Consider the following 16,516-nt stretch of genomic DNA (forward strand, 5'->3'; position numbering starts at 1 on the left):
GCCATTTCCGCCAACTCCAGCATGATGCCACCACCAAACACATCTTCCCTTCACCCCCCTTGACGGCATTCCGTAGGGATCGTTCCCTCCGGGACACCCTGGTCCACTCCTCCATCCTACTCCCTCAACCCCCACTTATGGCAACCCTCCCCCATGCCCACGCAGAAGATGCAAACACCTACCCCTTCACTTCCTCTCTCCTCACCGTCCAAGGGCCCAAACACTCCTTTCAAGTGAAGCAGCATTTCACTTGCATTTCCCCTAACTTAGTCTACTGCATTCGTTGCTCCCAATGCGGTCTCCTCTACATTGGAGAGACCAAACGCAAACTGGGCGACCGTTTTGCGGAACACCTACGGTCTGTCCGCAAGAAAGACCCAAACCTCCCTGTCGCTTGCCATTTTAACACTCCACCCTGTTCTCTTGCCAACATGTCTGTCCTTGGCTTGCTGCATTGTTCCAGTGAAGCCCAACGCAAACTGGAGGAACAGCACCTCATCTTCCGACTAGGCACTTTACAGCCCTCCGGGCTGAATATTGAATTCAACAACTTTAGATCTTAAACTCCCCCTCCCCCCATCCCCACCCCGTTTCTTTCCCCCCCCCACCCCCCCGCTTTTTTTTTTCAATAATTTATATAGATTCTTCTTTCCCCACCTATTTCCATTATTTTTAAATCTAAAACTAAAACCTTTAGTCTTTCCACCCCACCCCCACTAGAGCTGTACTTTGAATATCCTGTCTTCCATTCTTAATTAGCACTTTTCTCAGACAAAGACCACCACCTTCAACACCTCTTTGACCCTTTTGTCTGTGACATCTTTTGATTATCTGCTCATCTCCACAATCATCACACCACACCCTCAATGTGTCTCTTCCCCCCCCCCCCCCCCCCCCCCCCACCCACCTTAAACCAATTTATATTTCTCCCTTGTTGAAACTATGCTGCAGTTCTGCCGAAGGGCCATGAAGGCTCGAAACGTTAACTGATTTCTTCTCCACCGATGCTGCCAGACTTGCTGAGTTTTTCCAGGTAATTCTGTTTTTGAGACTGGAATGAAAGATCGGCAGGAAAAACTGTAGCTGAACAAAAAACAATTGGTTCAAGTCAAGGTGTATTCCATTGAAAGGGAAAGGTAGGACAAACAAATTCAGAGCTCCCTGAATAAAAAAGGAGATTGAAATTAAGATAAAGAAGACAAAGTGCACTTATGACAGATGTCAGGTGGAAAAGTTCACAAGGGAGGTGAAAAAGCATATTAGCGGAGTGAAGCGGGATTATGTGAAAAGACTGGCAGACAACATAAAGGGGAATCCCAAAGTCTTCTATAGACATATAAATAGTAAAAGGGTGGTAAAAGGAGGAGAAGACTGATTAGGGACCTAAAAGGGAATTTACACATGGATGAAGGGCCCATGGCTGAGGTATTAAATGAATACTTTGCATCCGTCTTTACTAAGGAGGTAGATGCCATGGTGACAGATGAGGAAACTCTGTCACTAGAAGGGTTCAAAATTAATAAGGAGGAAACGTTGAAAGACTGTCGGTACTTAAAGTTGACTAGACACCGGGACCGGACGAGATGCATCCAAGGATGTTGAAGGAAGTGAGAGTAGAAATTGCACGGGTACTGGCCATTATCTTTCAGTCCTCCGTAGACTCAGGAGAGGTGCCAGAGGACTGGAGAATTTCAAACATTATGCCCTTGTTTAAAAAAGGTTGTGAGGATAAGCCCAGCAAATCCAGACCAGTCAGTTTAACTTCAGTGGTGGGCAAGATTCTAGAAACAATTATTAAGGATAGAATTAGTAGTCACATGGAAAAATATGGGTTGATAAGGAAGTGCCATTATGGATTTCTAAAGGGGAAAACGTATTTAACTAAGTTGTTGGAGTTTTTTGAACAGAAAAGGTCAATGAGGGTAATGCTGTTTATGTGGTGTACATGGACTTTTAAAAGACATCTGACACAGTGCCATACAACAGACTTGTGAGAAAAGTTATTGCTCATGGAATAAATGGGACAGTAGCAACATGGATACAAAATTGGCTGAAAAATAGGAAGCAGAGAGTAATAGTCAATGGATACTTTTTGGGCTGGCAGGAGGTTAGTAGTGGAGTTCCCTAGGGGGTCGGTATTGGGACCCTTGTTTTTCCTGATATATATTAATGGTCTGCAAGGGATAATTTCAAAGTTTGTGGATTATACGAAGTTTGGGAGTGTTGTGAATTGTGAGGAGGTCAGTGTGGAACTTCAAGAGGTAAGTTGGTGGAGTGGGCAGAGAGGTGGCAGTTGAAGTTCAATGCGGAGAAGTGTGAGGTGATGCATTTTGGTAGGAAGAACGTGGACAGACAATATAAAATAAGGGGTGAAATTTTGAAGGGGGGACAGGAGCAGAAAGACTTGGATGTATCGATGCATAGATCATTGAAGGTGGCAGGACAGATAGAGAGAGCAGTTAATAAAGCATATAGTGTCCTGGGCTTTGTTAATAGGGGCATAGAGTACATAAGCAGGGAGGTTATGCTGAATTTATATGCTGGAGTATTGTGTACAGTTCTGGGCACCACATTATAGGAATGATGTGAACACATAGGAGAGAGTGCAGAAGAGGTTTACAAGAATAGTTCCAGGGATGAGAAACTTCAGCTATGAGGATAGATTGGAGAGGTTGGGGCTGTTCCCCTTGGAGAGAAGAAGGCTAAGAGGAGATTTGATAGAGATGTTCAAAATCATGCGGGGACTGGACAGAGTAGATAGGGAGAAGCTGTTTCCGCTCGTAAAAGGATCATGAACAAAAGGACACAGATTTAAAGTGATTTTCAAAAAAAGCAAATGTTACGACAGAGAAAAACGCTTTCACACAGAGTGGTTCGGGTCTGGAATGCACTGCCTGGAAGTGTGGTGGAGGCAGGTTCAATCGAGGCATTCAAGAGGGCATTAGATTATTTGAATAGAAACAATGTGCAAGAGTATGAGAAAAAGGCAGGGCAATGGCACTAGGTCATAAAGCTCATTTGGTGAGCTGGTGCAGACACGATGTTCCGAATGGCCTCCTTCTGTGCCATTACAATTCTGTGATATTATGCAAGGCAAATGGGCACATAAATTGAAAGCCCACCTGCCAATTGTAAATCACCAATTATCAAGCCACTGAGCTTGTTAAGGAGCCAGTTGTATGGAATTTTTCATTGCCTACAGCATTATTTGGGCATCAGGAAAAAGTTTGGGAGTGTTTCGCGGCCGGTATGATGAGGTGACACAAAGGCAGAAGAGAAGGCCTACTACTGGGACCCCGGCTGCATGTAGCAGCAGATTCTGCTGGTTAAGGCAGCAGCATGTTTTGCCTGCATGTTTTTGACATCATTTATTAACTTTTTTGAACCAAGAATAAGAAGTAAAGACAGATTAAGAGAGCAGGGGGCCAACTGGAAAAGCTTTTCCTTACCTACCTTACCTAAGCCTGTCATAATCTTGTACATCTCTATCAAATCTTCCCTTAATCTCCAAGAACAATTCCAGCCTTTCCAACCTAACCTTGTAAATAAAGCCCCCATTCCTGGAATTGTTTTGGTAAATCTCCTCTGCACCCTCTCAAGGAGCGTCATATCTTTCCTAAAGTGTGATGACTAGAACTGGATGTAATACTCTAGTTGGGGCTTATTAAGTGCTGTATAAAGGTTCAGCATAACTTCCCTGTTTTTTATTCAATGCCTGTATTTAAAAAGCCCAAGATTCCATATGCTTTGTTCACTACTCTCAATATGACCTTCCAACTTCAAAGATCAATGCTTCTTCACCCACAACTATAGCTTTGCAGATATATACAGATTTGTAAGGGTAACACAAGTTACAAAAGCTATCTTATACTCTAATGTTCACAGTAAGTACAGTCCATGTAAACCAACTGGCAACCTGTGGTCAGACACACTGCACTCTGAAACCAAGTCACAGATACCACCCCAGACAGATGCTATGAATCTTTTCCTCAACTCCCCCTAGATGCTTGTTACACTGTAAGCTAATCGGTCCCACTGAACTCCATCTTTCACATGAGGGTTTCCAATCTCCACTTTCTAAGAACTCGCTTTGGAATCTTCTCCCAAACCGACACTTTCTCTCAGATGCCTTCAGTAAGGGTTCACCTCCAGGGTTTTGAACTCTCCTTCTGATGTTCCTCTCCCCTACGTCAGCACATACATTCAAGCTATCATGTATTCTCTCTCACTGACTCAGCTGTCTACAGTACATCACTGCTCCATATGCCCATTGCAAAGAGTTACAGGCCTTCAGTTGTCTCTTTAGGCTTTCTGCAAGAGGCAAGCTTTTCTCGCTTTAAATCTACCTTCTTCAGCTTTTGTCTCTTTAAATCTGAAGTTTAGAGCCTTTCTCTCTGCCCCTCACTCTTAACTTCACTTAACAGGACCTTTTTCCAGGTTCCTGTCCTTCCTTTGACTAGAAGGTCTGCTTGGGACTTTCTCCTGTTCCACTCCCCTGGATTTTGGGGTCTTTTCTTTAGCTTGGGACTGGCTATCTGTCCCCTTTTCCAGGATCTCTTGGTAGCTTGTTTCAAAACCAACTGTTTCAAACATCTTCCAAATCAAACTGCTGTTTCTAGATTCTTCTGTGTATATCTGTGGGATGGACCTGCCTCTCTGGATCCCTTGCTTGTTTAACTTAGCTGCCACATTCGTAAGACTCTCATTAGAAATGCAGGCACCTTTTAAAACGAAACTAAAACTCAATTTGATCTTTTCTTAACACATAAATACAAAAATACAAATCAAACTTAAACTTTAAAGCTAAAACTCATTCCTAACACCCACAAGTACAAACATATCTTACTTAAACCATCTCTATTTTCTAACACTATATTCCGAGGTTCAAGTCATTTATACATAGCAAAAATGATATGTTCCTCAGACAATATCCACCTCATTCCCTTCATCAACCTTCAGTTACTTCATCAAAAAATTCAATTAGATTAGTCAAACACAATCTGCCTTTTACAAATCCATACTGGCTATTCTGAATTAATTCGAAACTTCTCCCTCCAAGTGCCAGTTGATTTTTTTCCCTGATTATGGATTCCAAAAATATACCCACCATTTATGTTAAACTAACTGGTCTGTAGTTGCTAGGACTGCCCTTACATTCTTTCTTGAATAAAGGTGTATATTTGCCAATCTCCAATGCTCTGCCACCTGCCCCACATCTTGGGAGGATTGAAAGATTAAGGCAAGCTTTTCCGTGCTCTCCATCCACAATTACTTTAGCAACTTGAGATGCAAGCCATCCAGATAAGGTGACTTATCTCCCCGAAGCAAAGGCAGGCTTTCCAGTATCTCCTCCCTTTCAACTTTCACACTATCCATTACCTCCACTATTTCTGCTTCTATCAATATTTTGTCAGGTTCTTCTTCTTTAGTAAATACTGATACAATAAATTCATTATTCCAAACTTGCCCTGCACATTTAAGCATATATCAGCATCTTTGTCCCTAACAGGACCCACCTCATCTCTTATTATTTACATGCTGGTAGAAGATTTTTGGGTTACCTTTTATGGTGACTGCCATTCTATCCTCACACTCTCTCTTTGTCAGTCTTATTTACCTCTTCACCTCCCCTCTCAACCTATTGTATTTGACCTGGTTCTCATTTGAAGAATTCATCTGACATGCATCATACACACTCCTTTTTTGTTTCATCACAATCTCTATGTCCTTCAACATCCAAGGAGCCTGCTTTTGTCTTGATTACCTTTTTCCCTTGTTGGAATGTACTTCGCTTGTACCTGAAGCATCCCTTTCTTCAAGATCACCCATTGTTCTGTTACAGTTTTACCTGTCAGTCTCCAGTTCCATTTTACCCTGGCTAGGTCATTTCTCATCACACTGAAATTAGTCCTCTTCCAATTTAAAACTCTTTATTAGATTGCTCTTTGCTCTTCTCCATCACTAATCTAAAACACATAATATGATGCTCATTCTTAGCTAAATGTATCCCACAGACACTTGGTCTACTTGGCTGACCTCAGGCAGAACCTTGTGGAGATGACCTGGGTCTTCGACTGTTAGCTGGAGAACTGGTGAGAACCTATGGTCACCTTTACTTGGGAGGCTCACATCTTGTGCCACCCAAGTACCTAAAAGGCCAGAGGTGGGCCTTCCCCTAGGATCAAGGACTCCAGGGTCCCTGGAGGGAATTGTTGGATGCTGCTGGTATGACATCCGCCCTAGGACTTGAATAAAGAAGAGAACCAGGAGCAGGTGAGTGATGGTTGGAGGTGGTCACAGGAAGGGGGTAGCAAGAAGAGGGTCATGAGGAGCAGGGGAGTTGGCAGCAAGGACTTGGGGGGTGGGGTTGCTACCCGCAGGCTTTCCTGATCCCAGGTCCCTCAATCAGGAACAAAGGGCCCTCCTGGTAGCCTGCAAGCAAACACACCAGGAATTGTCTGTCTTGCTTCCCACATAGAGAATCCCCAGCTACTGCTGAGTTAATATCAGCATCAGTGGGATGAGGCCCATTAGTGGGCATTAATTGTCCACAGAAAGGCCTCAATTGGCAGCTGGGCTGGAAGGCCATCCAAGAGTCTTCCTGTTCAGGATTTAATCTGCCTAATTAAATGCCCCTGGCACCAAACCTGCCATGGAGGAAGGCATATGATTCCACCCTTCATTTCCCAGCACTAGATCCATCAATGCTTCCTTTCTAGTTGGGCCAAGAACATACTGATCAAGGAAGTTCTCCTGAACACATTTCAGAAATTTCCCCCCCTCCTTACCCTTAATTCTAACATTATCCCAATCTTTATTTGGGTAATTAAACTTCTTGTATAGTTCTTGTACATCTCTGTGACTTCACTGCACATTTGTTCCCTTGTCACTCTCTCACGATTTGAAGACCTATAGAATACCCAAAGTAAATTGATCTTACCTTTTTTTGCTTCTCAACTCTAACCACTGGATTCTATCCTTGCTTCCTCAAGGACATCCACTGCAATGTCTTCCTTAACTGGTACTGCCACTCCACCTCCCCTTTTTACTTCTCTATCTTTTCTGAACGTGTTCTTTGAATATTCTTTGCGTATGCAATATCCTCAAACATTAACGCCTAATCCTCAACATTTTAAAGCTGTTATTGCCAGAACAGCATATTCCCACTTTGCTTTTGTGTTTGTAGCTCACCAACATTATTCACCATACTTTGTGCATTTATGTACATGCATTATAATACTGTCTTTGCATTCCTTCTTAGTCTGTTCTTACCTAATATATAATATTACTTTCTTCTCTAATATGTCCAACACTCTCATTTTATGCACGTTATTATTCTTTTCTATTTCTATATGCTGGTGCCCATCCCCCTGCCAATTTAATGCAAATTCTCCTGAACCATAGTAGTGAATGTTAGCAGGATCCACACCTGATTCTGAAGTCAAAACTAAGACACAGAGTCTTTCCTTGCTGAGAGTTTACTGACTTTATTCAGTGTCAGTACTCCTTACACACACACACACACACACACACACACACACACCCCCCCAGCTATCCCCTATTTATGTGTGTTGATAAGACATTGATAAATTCCCCTCTTTTCTTTAAATTAAAATTTTTGAAAACACAAGAACAATCTTTCAAACTAATCAGAAAGAAACAATTTTTTTCATCTTTTATGTCTCACATTACAGTACAACCAACTAGTAAAAGAGTCCATATTCCCCCTTCTTTAAACATTTGTCCTTCATGGCCATATATAAATAATAAAGCAATCAAGGAAAATATTGGTCGTCCGTTTTCTCATTATAAAACAAGGTATCTCTCTTCCTGTATATCTAATAATTTTTTGGAGCAAGCACCTCTCTTCATAAAACAGTCTGATAATTGGTGATTTCACCCACCCATTTTATTTTGGAAATGTCTCTTCTTTCCAACATTTCCTTTATGCTAGTAAAGTCAATCCTCAGCCTTTCTTCAGTGACACCTCTTGTCAAATGATCATTAACCCAAAGAGAATTGTTATTCACATAGTATTCTATGGGCAAACTTATCTCAGATTGCCCCTTGTATAAAGCATTTCCTTCAGTATATTAGATAAGTACACCCCCATACCTATTGCTTCTACTAATGCCAGTGTTGCAGCAGCTAAGGTGCTTTTAACTACTCTCTTTATTTTCTTCGCTTCACAGGCCAATAGATAACATTTATTCTTCGTACCCACCAAGAATATGATAAACCCTGCTGTGCTAGTCCAGAAGATTAGCATATGAAGCATTGCAAAATTGACTGACCTCATATCTTCTGGATCACCCAAGGCTGGAAACTTGAGTGCACAATTCTCTGAATTTAATTTCTTTAAGGTTTGATTTGCTGTCAGAATTTCCTCAACTGTAGCATGTTTCATCCTAGTGCTCAGTTCCAATGTGTCATAACTGGCATCAGGTCTAGCCTGAGTGCACAACCAGTTTAACTGTCCAATCAAGTTTCTTAATTGGTCTGTTTCTTCTTGGATGCAAGGTCCATTTTCTGTGAGGACCTGGCCTGATTTATTGGGATGCAATTGTCATCTCTAAGTAAGGTTGTTGATTCAAGGTCACACCTGACTTATTCTGTTTAATGTCTAATCCTACATATTTAAAGGCCCCCGAAACCTGATTTCCAACTTTACATTCCTTCTTTGTTTTATCTATCATCCATTACTCAAATTCTGCAGAACCTCCTCACAGAAAATCATCAACGTGCATTAAAAAGATACCTGCTATTTTCTCCTTGTGATACCAGTAGAACATTGCTGAGCCTGCCTTTAGCTGAATACAACCCATTTTCAGTATGACAGACTTAACTGAGAAATACCATACCCTTCGTGCTTCATTCAATATATAAACACACTGATTTAATTTCCCTTCTATATCATTAACTTCTTTAGGTAGTTTCAAAAACACTTCCCTTTGAAATTTCTTTCAAAAATACAGCTTTTATATCAATCGATTTATACTCCCAGGAATATGTTGCTAAAAGAGCTAAGAAAATCTTCAAGCTCACTTTTCCTGCAGTAGTGTAGTCCACTCTGACATCTTGATCACCAAGCCTTTCTTAAAATCCTGAGCCACTAGTCTAGCTTTTAGTCTTGTACATGCCATCAAGAAGTACCTTTTCTATGCATATCCACCTGTGTGATAAGACTGGCTGTCCCCTGCCTGGTATTTCACCAAATTCTTTCCAACTTTCCAATTCTTTTTGCTTGGCATCCTTTATCAACTTATCTTCCAATTTGTTAGTAGCCACTAAAACTTCTCAACCATAAGGGCTTCTACTTCTAGTGGCATTCCTAGCCTGTTCTATGGTCCTTGTTCTTGTCAAACTACAACCTCTACTCGCCCTATCTCCTTCTGGACTACTGCTACATGATCTCTTTCCCCACTACGATCAAAGTCCCTTATTTTGGTTTTTACTCTTTAGAGAATCCAGGTAACACTTAACCAATCCGCTCCACATACTTTGGACATGCACTCATTGCCTAACACAGCACAATTGAATGAGTCTGCAACTAAAACACCCATTAACGGACTAAAGCTTCTGGTGACCATTACAATTCCCTCTGACTGATCAGTATCATCGTCTTCCCATTCCAAATCTTCCCTGTCATGTGTCATTTCAAAAACTCTGTTATTCCGTTTTACCATTCTCCCTGTAACCCTGCAGTCTTCCTTTTTAGATAACTGTCTAATTACGTCCTGAATGTTTAAATTAAACCTGCCTCCATCATAATCTCAGGCAGTGTTGAAAGGAAATTCCAGGCCTTAACACTAGCTGTGTGAAACAATTTTCCCTTGTAGCTTTTGCTTCTTTTACCAATTACTTTAAATATGTGCCCTCTCATTCTCGATCCTTTCATGAGTGGGAACAGTTTCTGCTTAACCACTATGTTCAGGACCCTCATGATTTTGAATACCTCTATCAAATTTCTTTTCAGCCTTCTTTTCTCCAAGAGAAAGTATCCTAACTATTACTACCTTCAAGGTCCTACTTTTCAACTTTCTCTCTAGTAACTGAAAATCTGACCTTTGGAACACAATACCTACCCTGTCTATGTGAACCACAACTTCTGGAACACTCTCTTCGCCCCTGCAGAATGTTCTGCATTCTCTCCATGTTGTCCTTTTCCCTGGCACCAGGGAGGCAACTCACAATGATGATGACAAAATTTCCTGTCTGTACCCCCAACTATGGAATCTCCTATAACAACTGCATTTCTATGCTTTGCTGTTCCCTCCTGTACAGTCACTTGCCCTTTGGTGCCAGGGTATTGTCACTTCCAGCAGTTTCTAATATTGAGTACCTGTTTGAGAGTGGCACACACACCAAAGATATCTGTATTACCTGCTTCTTCCTATTCTTCTGGATGGTCACCCACCTACTATTGTAACCTCTCACTGCCAGTGGGGTGACCACCCCATGGAATATATGAGCCAAGAAATTCGCATCCTCCCTGATGCTCAGCAGTGACTCCAGTTGCTCAAGCTCATTCTGAGCTTGAGCTGGAGCAGCTGGTGACATTTCCTGCACTTGTGGTTACCCAAGACACATGAAATGTCTTGAGGTTCCCACGTGGCGCAGGAATTGCAAGCAACAGGTCTCAGATGCCCATCCGTGAAGTAAAAACTCTTCGCAGTTAGAATCATGTTTGAACTATTGATTTTAATGAATACCACTAGACATGTTTGTTTTTGTTTCATTTCTCAGAAATCACTGTTCTAACATCACTGTTCCAGACACATTAATAATTACATTATTAAGTCACTTTCGTAAGTCTCCGATTTACCCCACATTAATAATTGCAGTGATATACTCAAGTGTGACCATAAAACATTATCATCATATACATTATTTTTTTCCCACCTTCATATGTGTTTTGACCTTCTGCCATTGTTGAGAGGAAATTACTTTGAGCCATTTTCCAACCATGCTCTTCCTCCTACATGAAAAAAAAATGTTTTAATTTTGCAAGAGTCACTTGTGTTCTACAACAAGTCAAGATTTATTTTATTTTTCCGACTTCTCTGGAAATTCCAAATTAACTTGGGATTATTTTTTTGTAGTTTTTATAATAGTTCACCATAAAGTCAAAACCGAGCGTGCAATCTTGTAAACTTTCAACTGGAATATAGAATCAGACTCAATGAGCTGGTTGTTTAAACAGCTTTGAAATAAAAATAGCCATGTTTTTGTGAAATTGTGTGTAAAGTTAGAAATATTTAAAGGAGAAGTGTTTAACTTAACAAGCTGAAAAACAAAGCTCAATGATTTCACATAGGGCTCTTTGCCTGCAGCTAAATTCCCACTCTGTTCAAAAGAGAACTTCTTCTGTCTTCAGATTCTTAAGAAAATAATGCAATTTTATGGACCCCTGGGTGTTTATATAATAAAACTGATCTGTCTGCCAGATAAGGAATTTTGGAAGAGTCCAAGGGGTTCTTTGGGAGAAGTCAATTGCCCTTTGGGATTTTTAAAAGTAGACATGAATGTCCGAAAAAAAGCAGAAAACCTCTTTGGAACTGTCAAGCTGTCCCAAGCTCTTTAAATTAATAAAAACAGCCTACTGTGACTTCTTGCAATTTCAATAGATGGTTACTGACAGAAGCCTGAAGGTTATCATTATAGAATTAGTGCTGCATGACTGATTCAACAATCTATCATTATCACAGTGGGGGGTGGGGGTGCTTGTAAATTCACACTTTGATTTAGCTATAAAGTCTTTGATGAGGGGCTATGAATAAGACCATAAGACATAGGAGCAGAAATTAGGCCATTCGACCCATCGAGTCTGCTCCGCCATTCAATCATGACTGATAAGTTTCTCAACCCCATTCTCCTGCCTTCTCCCCGTAACCTTTGATCCCCTTACCAATCAAGAACCTATCTATCTCGGTCTTAAATACACTCAATGACCTGGCCTCCACAGCCTTCTGTGGCAATGAATTCGATAGATTCACCACTCTCTGGCTAAAGAAGTTTCTCCTCATCCCTGTTCTAAAAGGTCTTCCCTTTACCCTGAGGCTGTGCCCTCGGGTCCTAGTCTCTCCTACTAATGGAAACATCTTCCCCATATCCACTCTATCCACGCCTTTCAGTATTCTGTAAGTTTCAATCAGATCCCCCCTCATCCTTCTAAACTCCATCGAGTATAGACCCAGAGTCCTCAAACGTTCCTGTTAAGCCTTTTATTCCTGGGATCATTCTCGTGAACCTGCTCTGGACCCTCTCCAGTTCTTATGTGAATACACGAAGTGTAACATTAACTGACCACCCCTCCCCACCTACTACAATGGATTCAGCTCTCCTTTACCAGACTTTCCATTGTTCTTGCACCTTTTTGCTCAGTCCAATTCACACAGTGTTTTTCATTAATGTCCTGATGTGGACATACCTAACATCTGACTTGACAACCTTACTAGTCAGGTTATCACTCTGAAAAAGAAGAGGGTTTCTAATATTTATATAGAGGGCATAGAGTACAAAAGCAAGGAAGTTATAATAACCTATATAAAACACTAGTTCGGTCTCAACTGGAGTATTACATCCAGTTCTGGGCACCATACTTTAGAAAGGATGTGAAGGCATTAGAGAGGATACAGAAAACATTGACAAGAACGGTCCTAAGGATAAGGAGCATCAGTTATGTAAGTGGATCGGTCAAGCTGGAGCTGTTCTCCTTGATGAAGAGAAAGTTGAGAGGAGATTTGATAACTGTGTCCAAAATCATGAGGGGTCTGGACAAAGTAGATAGGGAGAAATTGTTCCCATTGGTGGAAGGATTGAGAACCAGAGGACACTGTTTTAATGTCACTGGTAAAGGGATCAATGGCAATACGAGGACAAACTTTTTTTAAGCAACGAATGCTTAGGATCTAGAATACACTGCTCAACAGTGTGGTGGAAGCAGATTCAATCGAGGCTTTCAAAAGAAAATTGGATCATTACCTGAAGGGGAAAAATTTGCAGTGCTACAGGAAAAGGCAGAGGAGTGGCAGATGGTGAACTGCTCTTGCAGAGCTGGCACAGATACGAAGGCTCAAATGGCCTCCTTCTATGCTATATTCTATGATATTGAAATATTTACATTAAATATTGACCATTCTACGATTTATGGTCGAGAATTTACCTTTCAGCAGTTTAAATTATGCTATCTTGTCCTACTACCCTGACTTGAGGTTTCCTTTATCTATACTATTTAAGCTTCAAGTATACATCAGCGAGCAACTTAACTATAACTGTATAACTTCACTATAGGGACTTTCTTCACAACACATTCTCTTTTAAGAAACAGCTTGCTTTTTTTTTAAGCACCTTTCATGACTTCAGGACTTCCCAAAGCACTTTACAATCAATGAAGTGCTTCTGAAGTGTAGTCACTGTTGTAATATATATCATTCCTTTCACCCTGCTCTACCCCTTGTTCACTGCAGACCATCTCTTCTGCATCTTGGTGAAAAGAGCACCTTTCACCCAAATTTGGTAACAATATACATTCCCATATGCAAAAAAACAATGTCTCTCAGCACTTTGCAGGCAAGAAAAAAGTAGAAGAATTTGCAGAATGATTAACAATGCATTCATCATTAAAAACCATTAATGCTCCTTAGAAAGATCATGAGGTCATAAGAAATAGGAGGAGTAGGCCAATTTACCCCATGAGCCTGCTCTGCTATTCAATGAGGCCATGGCTGACCTCATTGTGGCCTTAACTTCACTTTCCTGTCTGCCCCCCTTAACCCTCGACTCCCTTGCAGATCAAAAACCTGTTTAAAGCAAGGAGCACCTTGAACGCCATGAAAGATCTTTCAACTTGAAGGTTATAATTATGGTTTATTTTCAGTTTTGATCAGTCTCCCGTTCTTCTTTCTCTTATCAATTTTTACTCCATACACAAACAGAATAGGGTTAATGCAGTAATGTTTGTGTTGTCTGCAGGCAGGCACATCACAGAGCTCAAGAGTCTCTCTGCAGCTCCTTGTTGATTCAGTTAGCGCTTGAAAATAGTGAAAGTTAATAAAAGTCAATTCAGGGAGATTTACACCAATCCTCATTTGCTTTCTTAATCACATATACAGGAAGAATTACATGTCCAATAATAAGGATCGCAAAGCTGTATTATAATGAGGCCATTGCTGCTTGCAGCACAAGGGACCCGTCCCGTCAAGCGCAGTTGGAACGCTGACAAGTAGAAACCTGCAAGCCGTCATAAAGGTCAACCACGCTCAACAAACTGTAAGCTCAGAAACCTAATGTTGGCAAGTTTTTTTCTTGTTGATCACAGTTCTATGTAGCAAAAACACTGGCAATCAATGCTGTGGTCAGTCTGTGCCTTTCGGGAGATTTATATATATATATTTTTTTTTAGATGTATGCAGGTAGGGAAAATGGTGCAATAAGAAAAACAAAACAGATGGTCTCATCAGGGAACTTCTACACCAAAAACTGATAGCTTTGAAATGAAGCCAAGAAATTTAATGAAATATTAATTGATCTCCTACATGGAGCAAAAGAGCAGGCAGAGCTGGATAGGACAGTACAATCAAGGCATAGAAATTTAATCCTGTTCACATTTTAAAGTCCTTACTTGTATTTTCTATTATAATTTCCTATGGCTGCATTAGAATGGAAACTGCTTACGTAAATGTGTTACAACTGCAGTTCCACTGTGAAACTACAGCTTGACCAGTACAACAGAGGCAGTTTATCATCATCAATGTGTACATAGGGGTTTATAATGAAAACATTGACAGGAACTATGTAGAGTCAGGCTATTTTTCATATATTGCAAGTTGTTTTAAAAGATTGGAAAATCAGACAGTCCCCCTTTCCAAATGTGTGATCTTCCCTGTCAAGTTCTTATGTGCCACAGCTAGACAACCCTCTATGTCCAAGTGCTGCTTATTACATTTTAAAATCGACCAGGCAGGGCTGCCAAATTCTATGCAATACCCTGTTACATCTGTACGTGGCACTGCAATGGGTATTTTCAGTCAAAAAGAATAACATTCTAAAGGACATCTGAGGAGGCAGTGGTGTAGTGGTAATGTCAATGGGCTAGTAATCCAGAGGCCCAGGCCAATGTTCCTGTAACACAGGTTCAAATCCCACCACAGCAGATAGTGGAATTTAAACTTAATTAATAAATCTGGAATTAAGAGCTAGTCCACGAAACCATTGTCGATTGCCAGAAAAACCCATCTGGTTCACCAAATGTCCTCTACGGAAGGAAATCTTACTTGGTCTGGCCTACATTTTTTTTAATTTGTTCATGGGATGTGGGCGTCGCTGGCTAGGCCAACATTTATTGCCCATCTCTAATTGCCCTGTTCAGAGGGCATTTTTAAGAGTCCCACGTAGGCCAGGTCAGGTGAGGGCAGCAGATTTCCCTCCCTAAAGGACATTAGCGAACCAGATAGTTTCTATGACAATCGACAATGGTTTCATGGTCATCATCAGACTTTTGATTCCAGATTCTTGTTGAATTCAAATTTCACCATCAAACCCAGGTCCCCAGAGCATTATCCTGAGTCTCTGGAACACCAGTCCAGTGACAACACCACCACGCCACTGTCCCTCCCCATAATGTGATTCGATCCACAGCAAAGTGGCTGATTATTAAATAACCTATGAAATGGCATAGCAAGCCAATCATTTGTGCCAAACCACTATGAATTTTTAAAGGAGTGAAACCATAGATCACCCAGCATCGACTTAGGCACCGGAAGAGACAACAGTACACGCAGCACTATTGGCCCTGCAAAGTCCTCCCCATTTAGGGGCTTGTGCCAATAGTTAGAAAGCCGTCCCACAGACTAGTCAAGCAACAGCCCGACATAGTCATACTCACAGAATCATACCTTACAGTCAATGTCCCAGACACAACCATCACCATTCCTGGATATGTCCTGTCCCACCAGCAAGACAGACCCACCAGAGGTGGCAGCACAGCGGTATACAGTTGAGAAGAAGTTGTCCTGGGAATCCTCGACATCTGGACTCTGGACCCCATAAAGTCTCATGGCATCAGGTCAAACATGGCCAAGGAAACCTCCTGCTGATTACCACCTACCACACCCCCTCAGCAGGTGAATCAGTACTCCTCCATGTTGAACACTACTTAGAGGTGGGGGGGGGTGGTATTACCATCAAGAATTCGTTGGTAGCATGACTACTGACCAAGCTGGCCGAGTCTTAAAGGACATAGCTGCCTGACTGGGTCTGCGGCAGGTGGTGGTGAGGAAACCAACTGGAGGGAAAAACTTACTTGCACTCGTCCTCACCAATCTAACTGTCGCAGATGCATCTGTCCATGGCAGTATTGGTAGGATTGGCCACAGCACACTCCTTGTGGAGGCGAAGTCCCACCTTCACATTGAGGATACCCCCCATCGTGTTGTGTGGCACTACCACCATGCTAGATAGGATAGATTTTGAACAGATCTAGAAACTCAAAACTGGGCATCCAGGGAGCGCTGTG

General features: G+C 41.5%; 1 protein-coding gene across 1 annotated transcript in view; it reads right to left on the bottom strand.

Moving 5' to 3' along the window:
* LOC144686962 (dynein regulatory complex protein 11-like) overlaps positions 1 to 16,516 on the bottom strand; it is a 378,502-nt gene that overhangs the window by 166,492 nt on the left and 195,494 nt on the right. Inside the window, exon 9 of the mRNA XM_078552808.1 lies at positions 10,903 to 10,978. Coding sequence (XP_078408934.1) covers positions 10,903 to 10,978 — 76 coding nt within the window. The remainder of the gene's footprint in view (positions 1 to 10,902; positions 10,979 to 16,516) is intronic.

The sequence above is a fragment of the Cetorhinus maximus genome, chromosome 11, assembly GCF_964194155.1.
Source record: "Cetorhinus maximus chromosome 11, sCetMax3.hap1.1, whole genome shotgun sequence".
Taxonomy (NCBI): domain Eukaryota; kingdom Metazoa; phylum Chordata; class Chondrichthyes; order Lamniformes; family Cetorhinidae; genus Cetorhinus; species Cetorhinus maximus.